We start from the raw sequence: 12,255 nt of genomic DNA on the forward strand, positions 1-12,255 counted from the left end.
CCCTTTCTCTTCCTTCGAAAGGAGCCATTCTCCAAAACCTCTCAGCGCCTTCTTCATGGAAACAGTAGGTTTTCATCCTAACACAAGACGAAACCTTCGACGTCTTCGAAGTGGAGAATAACGAAAGAGGAGAAGGGGGAGCCACAGGAGAAAGAATATCTCCAAACTCTTGCAGGAGTAACTCTGTAAGTTTCTTATAGGAGGAAACTGAGGCGTCTTTTGTTCCTTCTTCTTCTGAGGGGTCCTGTTCCTCCTGAGCCGAAGAGCCTTCCTGATCCTTAGAGGCGCGACTATTCTTAAAGGAGTCTCTAGAGGCAGATAGACGTATACGTCTTGGAGACAATGCTTCAGGCAAGTGTCTACTTGCAACATCCTTCTTGTCTGGAGGAGTGCGTTTCCCAGATCCTTGAAGCCTAATAGGAGTCAGGCGGCAGTCAGGTGCAGAGCGCCTGTATGAAGAAGAAATTCTATCAGGCTCTTGGCGCCTATCCAAAGGAGAGCGGCTACCAGGCGAACTGCGCCTGTCATACGAAAAGCGCCTACCAGGCTCTTGGCGCCTGAACCGAGGCGAGAGAATCTCTGGCGACGAGCGCCTACTAGGTGAGCGCCTACCAGGGGAGAAGCGCCTGCTAGGCTCTCGGCGCCTGACTCGAGGCGAGTAAAAGTCAGAGAAGAGCGCCTGCCAGGCGAAACGCGCCTAACAAGCTCTTGACGCCTGTCCAGCGAAAAGCGCCTGTCCGATTTAGGGCGCTTGTCAGCCGGAGAGTGGAGGCGAGACGAGGAGCGGCTACGAGGTGAGTAGTGCCTACTAGGCTCTTGGCGCCCGTCAAGGGAGGCGATCCTGTCCTCGAGAAGAGCGTCTGTAGGGTGAGGATCTCCTACGCGCAGTTTGCTCCTTGTCTGAAGGAGAAACTTGTCTGTCAGGCGAATGTCGCTTATACGCAGATGTGATCTTGTCCGAAGCAGAGAGCCTCCTGCGAGAATCCGAACGAACAGTTGAGCGCGCCTCTTCCGTCGAAAAGCGAGAGTCAGGAGAGGGGAGCTTGGACTTCTTTACAGGAAGCGAGACGTCCTTCCTGCGCCGAGAAGACCCGTAAAGAGAGCCAGCCAGAGCCGAAATCTGCGCCTGAAGGTTAGCCAACACCCTTGCAGGAGAACTCACCAACTCGTGAACAGGAGAAGAGGCTCGATCTCCGCTAAGTGAACGATACTCCTGAGATCTCTTTCGCTTCTTCGCTTCCACCTCAGGCTCTTCCGAAAAAACTTCAGGGCTGGAAGGGCGGCGCAGGGAGCATTCCAGGCTCTCTTTCGAAGGGCGCGAGGCTTCCGAAGAGCTCCATCCTCTTTTAGGAGAAGGCGAAGGCGACGACGAGAAGCACTGGCGCAAAATTTCTCTCTTGGAGTGATCCAAGGTAGCCTGGGAACGATCAACAGGTAAAACTACCGAGGGGACGCCTGACCGTTTGGGGATGCTCCCTAACCTTCCTGCGGCTTTCGACTTTCCTCCTCCACTGGGACTGGGAGTCTGGAAGAGGTCTAGGCCTGAAGCATTAGGGCGCCGATCAGACGCACCCTCCACTGCACTGGGTTCACTGCACAAATCACTATTGGAATCACTCTTACCTTCTAGTTGCTTGATTTTCCTCTCCATACTGCGAATGGTGGCTTTCATTGAAGCCACTTCCGAAGGCGTATCTTCGGCTTCGGTGCAGGGAGCAGGAGCTGAACTGACTAAAGGAGCTACTTCTAAAATAGGATTATCTACATCCAACTCGCTAATACGAGATCTTACTACTGCTCCTGGAAGAAGCTTTCCTAACTTTATCCTTTTCAAGCTTCCTCAAGTAGGAAGACAAAGACTTCCATTCATCCTCATTCAGCTTTTCACATTCATTACAAGGGTTATTAAAGGTGCATTCATTCCCTCTACACTTCAAACATACCGTGTGAGGGTCTACCGAAGCTTTCGGTAGCCTCACCTTACAATCATCATACAACAAACTCTAAACATAGCAGTTTTCTTAGTATCAACATCAGACATCATGAATCCAAGAAAAATCCAAAGAAAAGTCCAATAACTGTCCACAAATCGCGAAAGCCAGGCCAAAAGATCGGGTACTTCACCAAAAGTCCGTAGAAACAATCCAGGGCGAAAACGAGAAAAGAATCCAACTGTCAAGAGGTACCGACAACGGGTGTGGTCGACACCGACGACAGAAAAAATCTGGCAAGAAAGGTATGATGGTTCTTACACCCGCCTCCCAGCGGCGGGTAAGGTAGATCACCTGACCTACCTGTCGCGTTAGCCGCGAGTTTTGAATTCTGTCGTGACGTCAGAGACGTAAGCTAAGTATATGTCTGACAGGAAAGTTCATGTACAAAAACAAATCTAAAGGTACATGACAGTACTCATCGTAAGTAACTATGTTCAATGACATTCACATAATGATTTGTTCTGATTCCTTCCAATTTAAATCTGATTCCTTACCAAACTAGTGTGCCAGGTGCCATCTGGTGGCAAAATTAAGATCATAAAACTTACTAATTGATAAGTAAAATGATAAACTGAGGCTGTGTAAATGGTAACATACAATAATAAAGTGACACCTGTAACCTGACTATAAAATTCATATTTCAAAAGAGATTTCTGCTAATGTTTTTTTGTATTTCTCTCCATGGATTTAGTAACTTGCCAAGCCTCAGTGTCCATAACCCATTGTGGAGACACAATACCATAATGGCAAATAAGTAATCTTTTATAACTTTTCTTGCAAAATTGTTGAACAGCCACCACCGAAGTCAAAAGGACAATGAGTGATGCTTCAAAGAACAGGAAGCATGCATCTATTACAAACCATCTCCACTTTTTCTGGCATTTTCCTTATAAAGTTCATGAAACATCCAATAGCTATAGCCTAAGGTTCAAAGAGTCAATAGGACCCTCTTGGCAATGGCTAGAAACATAATGACATACCTTGGCATACGGCCAGACTATTACTACACAGTCACTGACATGAATACACCACAAAATCCTTCTCTTCCCTTTTCATTTTATTATGGATCTGAATGTCAAGCTTAAAACAATTGAAAACAACAGTTCCTCTAATTGCACTTACCCTCTTTCTGCAAATAAAGCTCCTTTAACTTTGCGCGACGATGACCAAAGTCTTCCTGAAGACGATTTTGCTCTTCCACCAACTGCTTTTCCCGTTCTTCTAGCTGCTTTATTCTTTCAAGTAATTCTGCGAGTAAAATCAAATTTGTAAGTATATATCTAAGACAAGTAAACTATTTTGCAATAAAAAATTTAAAAATAATGACAAGGTTCAAGCCATGTATTGAGCACAAATTTTTCTATATGAAAGTAATATTTGGTGACTCTTTCTGAACCAAGATTATGGCAGCAGTTTGTTTAATACTATACATATTTTTCAGCCTTTCAATCATTCAAAATAATGAAAATGTACTGAATTTTTTATTTTTGTGTTATTTTAGGTTAATTCACATCAAATATATATAAATAAACCAGTTTTATATATACAATGTCCATTATACTCTAAAGCAACTCATATTTCTTCATTTCACTCACAGTTCCTAATTGTGCACTTGAGTAAGACTCATCAGATAACAGCATTATCTATTAGTTTACTTAGGTTAAAATGGTCTTCAGGAGTAAGTTATTAATGCCTCATCTACAAGGGCCTATAAACTAAACTATCACTCAAAGAAAACTATACTGATTCATGTACAAAACTTTACACTTTAACCTAACATTAACTATAAAAGATTAAGGTTCAGGCATCAAATATACTAAGTTAACCGTTACCTGGGTCAAGAATTTATGCATCGCAGAATAACGAATAATAAAAATTTTGACTTAAGGTAGGTGACACACTAAAGTACGTATTTAACCAAAATAAATTCTAAATAGAGGTGGGTATAACACACAATCAAGTCTTACTCTTTAATATTAAATAGGTTAGAATCAAACAGGATGGTCTAGTCATTGAAGCAATAAGTTTCATACCACATACAAGTGGTCAGGTTATATTGGTATAGACTACCTTTAGCCTAGGTCTCCATTTAAGCCTTTATTGTGTTGATTGTTTGTTTGTTTGTATGGTGTTTTTACATTGCATGGAACCAGTGGTTATTCAACAACAGGACCAATAGCTTTACGTGACTTCCTAACCACGTCGGGAGTGAACTTCTATCACCAGAAGTACAGATCTATCACACCTCAATGGAATGGCCGAGAATCGAACTCACGGCCACCGAGGTGGTATGCCAACACCATACCGATCGCGCCACTGAGGCGCTTTTATTGTGTTGAAAGACAAAAAGATTTCTCTCTTAAAAATGAAGATAAAACACACACCAACAGCAGTATAGTACGTTCAAGCCCCTGAAATAAAACAGGTTACTTGAGTAAAGCCTACCAGTGAGCTGCCTTAATGTTAAATGAGAGGATATGTCATCGGTTTTTCGATGCAGTTTTACCTCCTGAACAAGAATTTTAAGTAATATTTATTTGGACGACTGTAATTAACCCCCAGGGGCTCGTACTAAACAAGGCGAAATACATTTGATGCCCCAATTCCTGGTGGCTTTCATATTCGCGGGGACGAACGATGCAGAATGCTTACCTAGGGTAAAAAACCACATGGTACAGGGGTGGACCATGTACGATCAATGTGTACAACCCCCAAAAAAGTACATTATAACGCGTCCTGACATCGGAGATGGGCATCAGACGCGACTTGTTGTTGGTGAGAAACAGAGCTAAAGACCTCTACTCCGGTGTCAGGACGCGTTATAATGTACTTTTCTTGGGGTTGTACACATTGATCGTACATGGTCCACCCCTGTACCTTGCGGTTTTTTACCCTATAAACTAGAAATACCATGCTGGGTATACCTAAGCCAAGAATGTCTCAGCAATTATGAAAATAAACAAATATGGCATTATGATATAAAATAGACTAGCCTAGTCTAACCTTAGTGCATCAGCCAGGCCCTGTAGGTAAGAAGGTTAGGCTAACCTAGGTACCCAAAGGCAACAAAATATGGCAGAAACAATGTCACCAAACATACGCCACCCTATTGCCCTTCAAGTACATTACATAATCAACCAAAACACGAAACAGACAATCAAAATAAAATACGTACAGGTTTAGGGTTAGGTTAGAGTTAACAAAGTTAAGCTAGCCTACCCAAAGGCTACAAAACACTGCAGAAACCATGTCACCAAACGTACGCCTTCTCTAATTACCACTCAAGTTCGTTACAAAAGCAACCAATATACGGAACAGACAACCAAAACAAAATACGGGTTTAGGTTTAGGCTCTGGGTATAGGTACCTATAGTATATACCTAGCTAGGTAGCAAAGGTTGGGATGGCCTATCCACCGGGTACAAAAGGCGGCAGAAACGATGTCGCCAAACATACGCCACCCACTTCCTCTGTACATACGTTACAAATTCAACCGAAATACATAACTGTCAACCAAAATAACATAAGGGTTTAGGTTAGGCTGCCGTGTCCTGTATGGTTACCATAGGGTGACACACTGCTACTTTCAGCAGCCTAACCTACCCTACTAGGCCCTCGAACTCGTAGTTTGAAACTTGCCTTCCATATTCCCCGTTTCTTTCGGAACGCCCCCTTCTTCTTCCGCCATGGGTGTGACCTGTTCCTGCGCGAATTCAGACGCCCTCAAATATTCGCATGGGGTGCATGAAATCGAGTTTCGTTGGCCCTGTCATCGGTTGTTGATCAGCTGCTTCTTCTTCAAGGAATTGCCATAAGCACTGGAACTTGTTTACATATGTGGCGTTCGTTTTGGATCTGAGTCGGAAATTAACGATAAATGACGTATTTATCGTCAATATATCAGTATTTATCTATTTAATCTATTATAAATTTCCATCTTTACATTTCACAAATATTTTATGCCTTATATTCTGCTTATTTGAAAAGAAAAAAGCACCTAAAATCCTTTTACTTTCGTGATGAACATCTCTTTTGACAGACCCACACTTGCGTATTTACTCCTCTCGGCCAGTTACGAGTCTCCAGGAACCTGTTCCTTGCTTATTTGGTGAAGTTACATTAACCAATCAGAACCTTGCATTTAATCAAACCCTGTTGTGATTGGCAATAATCTGAGAGTCTAGCATCCGTCTCTTTATTTCCGAGGGATATTGATTGTGTGCGATATTTCCTCTGTTTACATTACGGCCGTTTTTAGGGTGATGTCGTTGATGATTATGAGTTCAACCATTTCCTGATTAAATGGCCGTCATAAAGCGGTACAATTTCGTACAGAATAATCCTGTTAATCACTGAAATGTTAATTTACCAGGCCTCGCCCTCCCCCACTTGAAATCAGTCGTTTTAAAGCATTTAAACGCCAGTTACAAAATGTGTTCCTTCAACGTCCCCAAGTTATTGTCAAATTCCGATTATGACATCATTTAATAATTTGCATATATAACTCCTCGAGTTGAATATCAGGTGCTAGCATGTTTATGAATGATTATAACGTGATTTGCTTAGTCAGATCAAACAGGTATATAATGATTCAATACGGAAAACAAATATAAGCTGTTGTATTCATCGATTTTTTCCTTTTATCAGCCTGAAAGGATATATATATATATATATATATATATATATATATATATATATATATATATATATATAATATAGATATATATATATATAATATATAGATATATAATATATATATATATAGTATATATATATATAGTATATATATATATATAGATAATAACTCTATATATATATATATATATATATATATATATATATATATATATATATATATATATATATATATATATATATATATATATATAGTTAAGATATTAACAAATCTAAGCTATTGTATTCATCGATTTTTTCCTTTTATCAGCCTGAAAGGATATATATCTATATATATATATATATATATATATATATATATATATATATATATATATATATATATAGATATATATATCCTTTCAGGCTGATAAAAGGAAAAAATCGATGAATACAATAGCTTAGATTTGTTAATATCTTAACTTTTTCCGTATTGAATCATTATATACCTGTTTGATCTGGCGAAACAAATCACGTTATAATCATTCATAAACATGCTAGTGCCTGATATATATATATATATATATATATATATATATATATATATATATATATATATATATATATATATATATATATATATATATGTATACTGTCAAGTTCATAATGGCAGCATACACATCGTAGGCACAGCAGAAGCTAAAAATGTCATAATAAACATTTCTAATATATGATCTTTATTATTATTATTATTATTATTATTATTATTATTATTATTATTATTATTTTATTATTATTATTATTATTATTATTATGAAACAAGCCCACAGCGGCCACTGACCTGAAATTCAAGATTCCAAAAAAATATGCACAACTGACAATTTACTGTTCTTACCTTCCTTCCTTAAGCTTGTGAAGTCATCTTCAGCGTGTCCTAGCAATATATGATTGTCAGCTAGGCCGGTGACTTCCTGTTTATAGGCCTATAAACAGGATATCTAAATAGTATTTGCTGCGACAGTTACTACGGGCTTTAGCTAGAGTATTATGACAGTGGAGCATATATAGGCCTACCGATACCTTTTATTTTAATACTCACTTGTCATTGGCGCTTTCATGACAGATTTCTTTTGAAGGAACGCTAATAGTCTTGAACCTTTGAAACCCATATGCATAGATAAGTGTTTGATGATAGAGTAATATTCCTGGTGTTGAGGTAATTCGGACCTTCAATTATTCATCCTTTGTAGTATGTATTTACAGTAGTATACCTGTTAATATAAGAGAGGTGTCTATATATTTTGCCAGACACCCTCAGATGTGAATCTAGAGGTCAGTTCATGTCTTTTACTCACCACTCGCTTCTAACAAACCTTTGCATTGTTAACCTTTCCCCGAAAATAAATTCTTTCGGCCAACTAAACTACTTATTATTATTTCTAATAATGATAATGATATAGCAAGTTATTCTACTGTTTTCATTGCCATCTCTACTGGCCAGAAATTATCTACGGCTAATAAGACTGCTTTATATGATGATAATATAGAGGGCGCGTTCTATCTCGAGTCTCGACCACCAGAGAAGAAGAAGGATTGATGGGATGTTTCTGCTTAAGGTCACCTCTCCTCCCACAGTCGCCCCCCACCCCCTTAGAAAAAAAGACAGTAACGATCGCATCATTGTCCGTAATGCCCAACTGGAAGGTGCCATCACGATTCACGAAAGACCGTCTCATCTTTCGTGAGACAAAGAACTCTCCATCCTCTTTTGCCCTGGAGCCACTATCTACGTGATCTATATACTTTCTCCTTTCTGTGGCGAACAATAGCGCCAAAAGAAGACGCTGCATGAGACTACAAAGGTGGACAAGCATTAGGAGCTTTAGGGGGAAGTAGGGGGATGGGCGGTCTGGAAGGGGGAGTGTGAAGAGCCGATTGCTGAGGTAAAAGCTAAAAAGGAATTGTTTCATTGACGTCACCCATTACATGAACTTTGCACGGGGCGTAGATTACTCTGGTTTGGTTATAATCTTCGGTTTTTTCGAGACGTAATACATACATCTTTTCATACTCGAGGTCAATGAACGTTCATATGGTTTTTATCCTAAGTTATCTCTAACGGAAATAGACTACGTGTAGCTACAGGCTTTACTTACATAAGAAGAAAAGCATTCAGCACGCAAGGACTCCCAGAGCTTATACAAAGTAACCCATATCTTGGGATTCAAGGAGCCATAGACAAAGACCTCGTTATTGTTCATACTTCAAGAAGCATTATATACTCCAGACTTTCAGGATTTATGAACAATAATTAACTTTGACGTTTTAAGTGTGAAAGGGATTATAGGCAGCCTCGCGTAGCTAGACCTCAAACAGGTACACTTTTATTCATATTCAGGCCTCTTCACATGTGAATATTTATATAAAAAAGAAATTAATAGAATATACAATCGCCCCGCCCGCTGTCCCAAGTCGTGATTACATTATAGAACTACTGTCTTAGCAAAACTGCAAAGACAAAACCTTCCCCGAATAGAGTGAGAGTGAGAGAGAGATAAAAAAAAGTTAAGAACTGATGCCTACGATAAAACATGTGGTTTTTTGATGCAATGGTTTTACACACATTAATTTTTATGATTCGTTTGTGTAGAGATTTTGTCCTTGAGACACGATATTAAAAAAAAGTTGGAAAAGGTTTTCTTTTCTCTGTTAAAGGATATTAAAAAAAATTAGAGGAAAGTTGAATAAACATATATAAAAAAAACACTGATCGTTATAGAAACCCACAACAGACATTATGCCACAGTTTAACACGCATGGCGAAGTAGAGAATACATTACATTATTGTTGATTGATGATAGAAGGCTGGTCTTTGTAGGTATAACGATGTGCCCTGAAGCTGTTTGTGGTTACGTCCAAAGAATACGTTTTCTTGTATAGCCTATATATGTGTAGTCACAGAAGACTCAGAGTCTACGTGACTCGCCTAGGCTAAATGACTGAACACACTAGCTCACAATTTACCAAAGAGTGCCCATTCGCGGAAGAGTGTCTAGAATTCTAGGAAGAAGAAGAAGAGTAATACTACTTCGTTCTCATTGACCCCAGACATTGTTTGTTTGCCAGGCACTGGTGACCAGCCTCTCCGTGAGAGATAATGAAAAATACCCTAAAAAATATTATATATATTCTAACCTCGTTGTGAATTTCACTGCGCAATTTAGACTTAATGGTTCTTCTGTTGTATCATTAGTACCATCTGTAGTATCAGTTACCGCTGCAGTGTGGGGTTCGCGGTGCCGTTATATGGGAGCTTGAAACCAAGTTTCTTGGAAGCTTGAATTTTCGAGTCATTTGCCCCTTTGATGTGCTTGTTCCAGTGGATAGGTATCATCTACCGAAATAATAATAATAGTAAATTATATACCCGGTTTTTTTTGTTTTTTTTTTTTTTTTTTCATCTGTCCATCCGCCTGTGGTGTTTGCGTATGGTAACACTGCGTCCCGGGCTATAGATAGCTACGCTATGTGTAAGTTTTAGGTAAATAAAAGGATATTTGGGTGTACATTTGCATCTGAAAAGTGTTTTAATAATTTACTGTATGCGAATTACACCGTCAATATTCGAAATAGGATATTGTTATTATTGTTGATTGTAAGCTAAATGCAACAATAATAAAGGCCGGGACGCAGTGTTACCATACGCAAGCACCACAGGCTGGTGGGCAGATGAAAAAAAAAAACGAGTATAATTATACACCCATTTGGGTTGAGAACTCCGCGAATGTTTATTCTGTTTTGTTGTACGTATATAATAAAGTCTGTAAATTGGACTTTTACGTCGTCAGAATCTAAATTCCCGTTGCGATATGTGATCTGCAGGCCTTCTCTGCAATCAGTATAAGGACATCATTTTGAAAGTAAAATGTTGCAGTGGTAAATGACGATTAAGTCATCAGAGAGAGAGCCCCTGACATTTGCAAAGTTAGATAGGAAAATATTTCGTTAACTGGAAAGAGATTTCCTTACTTTATCACGGGGGTTTCGGTTCTCTTTTTGATTGAAAATATCAGACAGAAAAATCTGTTGCTTTCGTTTTTCGCTCAAGCATGACATCTGCTACTTCTTCGATACCAGAGAAGGGTATTTAGGTATGACACTAATCCTTCCTTTACCTGACTTCAAATAAGCCTTTTTTTCTGGTTATAGGTGGGTGCTGTTCACTCAATTGCCTCTCTCTCTCTCCTGCGTGAGGTTAGCAATAATGTGTACTATTCATTGTGAGGACTGGAAGGCAGGAAAATGATAAACGCTGGGTAATCTCTCATTTTTGTCAAAACCCTCATAATCATTAATCCAGAGAGATATGGATGACGTGTGGAGATCAGAGGTAGTGATGGACCTTATCCGCAAACGTCCGCCAAGGCTGCATGATTGATTTCCCATCACCTCATGGATCCCGTATCCAGCTTGTTTCTGGTCAAAAATTTTGTTTAAAAAATTCGGGTAAGATATTCATTAATAACCCTGCAAGTCTCACCGGAGAATGTGAATATCTCCACTCATCTCCTCCCGGGATTCAATGTTTTCAGTGTAAAAACAAATGCAAAGATAATTTGAAAACAGCGACGTTAATGGATCACTGTGGCTATATGACAACATATCTCCAATGGCATTATTTGGCAAAAGTCAACCATTAGCTTTTTTTATTTGTCAGAAAAAGGACGATACTTTAATTTTATAGGGTTTGCTTATTGATCTTAGTATTAACTTGCTCTGTCAAACCTTTTTCATGTTCTTGTATTGTAATTTTGGAGTGTGTTTGTGTGTATGATTGGTATGTTTATCTTTTCCCAAATAAATACGTCTAACTCTAACCTAAAATCCTGCGTCCTAACTTTTTAAAGTATTGAAGGATATCCTAGTTAGGTAATGTGTACAGACGCATTCCTGGAGAATACAATAACCTCCCAGGAGGCAATTTCCCGATATGTATAGTACTATACTCTGTTTTTTTCCATCTGTCCATCCGCTTGTGGTGTTTGCGTATGATAACACTGCGTCCCGGGCTTTAAATAGTTACGCTATGTGTAATTTTTAGGTAAATAAAAGGATATCTGGGAGTACATTTGCAACTGAAAAGTGTTTTAATAATTTACTGTATGCAAATTACACCGTTAATATTCGAAATAGGATATTATTTAAACCCCGGGAAGCAGTGTTACCATGCGCAAACACCACAGGCGAATGGACAGATGGAAAAAAACAGAGTATAGTATTGCACCAGTCCTGGTTTTATTGCCATCCCTATTAGAGATGCTTCACACTGAGGGACCTGGGTCAACCCGAACGAGCTGTAAGGTCTGTAAAGTAAGGTCTGTAGGTTAGGTTAGGTTGGGTTAGTTCCATGAAAAGTCTTGTAGGTAATTTGGGAGAGAAAAACATTATGAGATTCTCAAGAAAATTCTCTGCTTAGTTTTCAAAATGTGGCCCTTAGTTTTTTCAGGGAGGGTCTGGTAGTACTACGTACTAGGTTACAGTTCGGGAGTATACGCAGCCGGGAAGGAATGTTTTCGATACAATACCTGCTCGAATCGTGGTTGTAGACACAAGTCTGAGTTCCGTAGTTCCCCTGGACGTTGTTCTG

General features: G+C 39.2%; 1 protein-coding gene across 3 annotated transcripts in view; it reads right to left on the reverse strand.

Annotated features, from left to right (window-relative positions):
• The window catches only part of LOC135204256 (rab GTPase-binding effector protein 1-like), an 81,566-nt gene extending 75,743 nt beyond the window's left edge, over positions 1-5,823 (reverse strand). For all 3 annotated transcript variants that reach the window (XM_064234379.1, XM_064234380.1, XM_064234378.1), the window contains exons 1-2: positions 5,634-5,823; positions 3,117-3,242 (exon numbers count right to left, since the gene is read on the reverse strand). In XM_064234379.1, the coding sequence (XP_064090449.1) occupies positions 3,117-3,242; positions 5,634-5,682 (175 nt within the window). In that variant the 5' untranslated portion in view covers positions 5,683-5,823. The remainder of the gene's footprint in view (positions 1-3,116; positions 3,243-5,633) is intronic.
• Between the last annotated feature and the right edge of the window lie 6,432 nt (positions 5,824-12,255).

This window comes from Macrobrachium nipponense, chromosome 44 (genome assembly GCF_015104395.2).
Source record: "Macrobrachium nipponense isolate FS-2020 chromosome 44, ASM1510439v2, whole genome shotgun sequence".
Lineage (NCBI taxonomy): Eukaryota > Metazoa > Arthropoda > Malacostraca > Decapoda > Palaemonidae > Macrobrachium > Macrobrachium nipponense.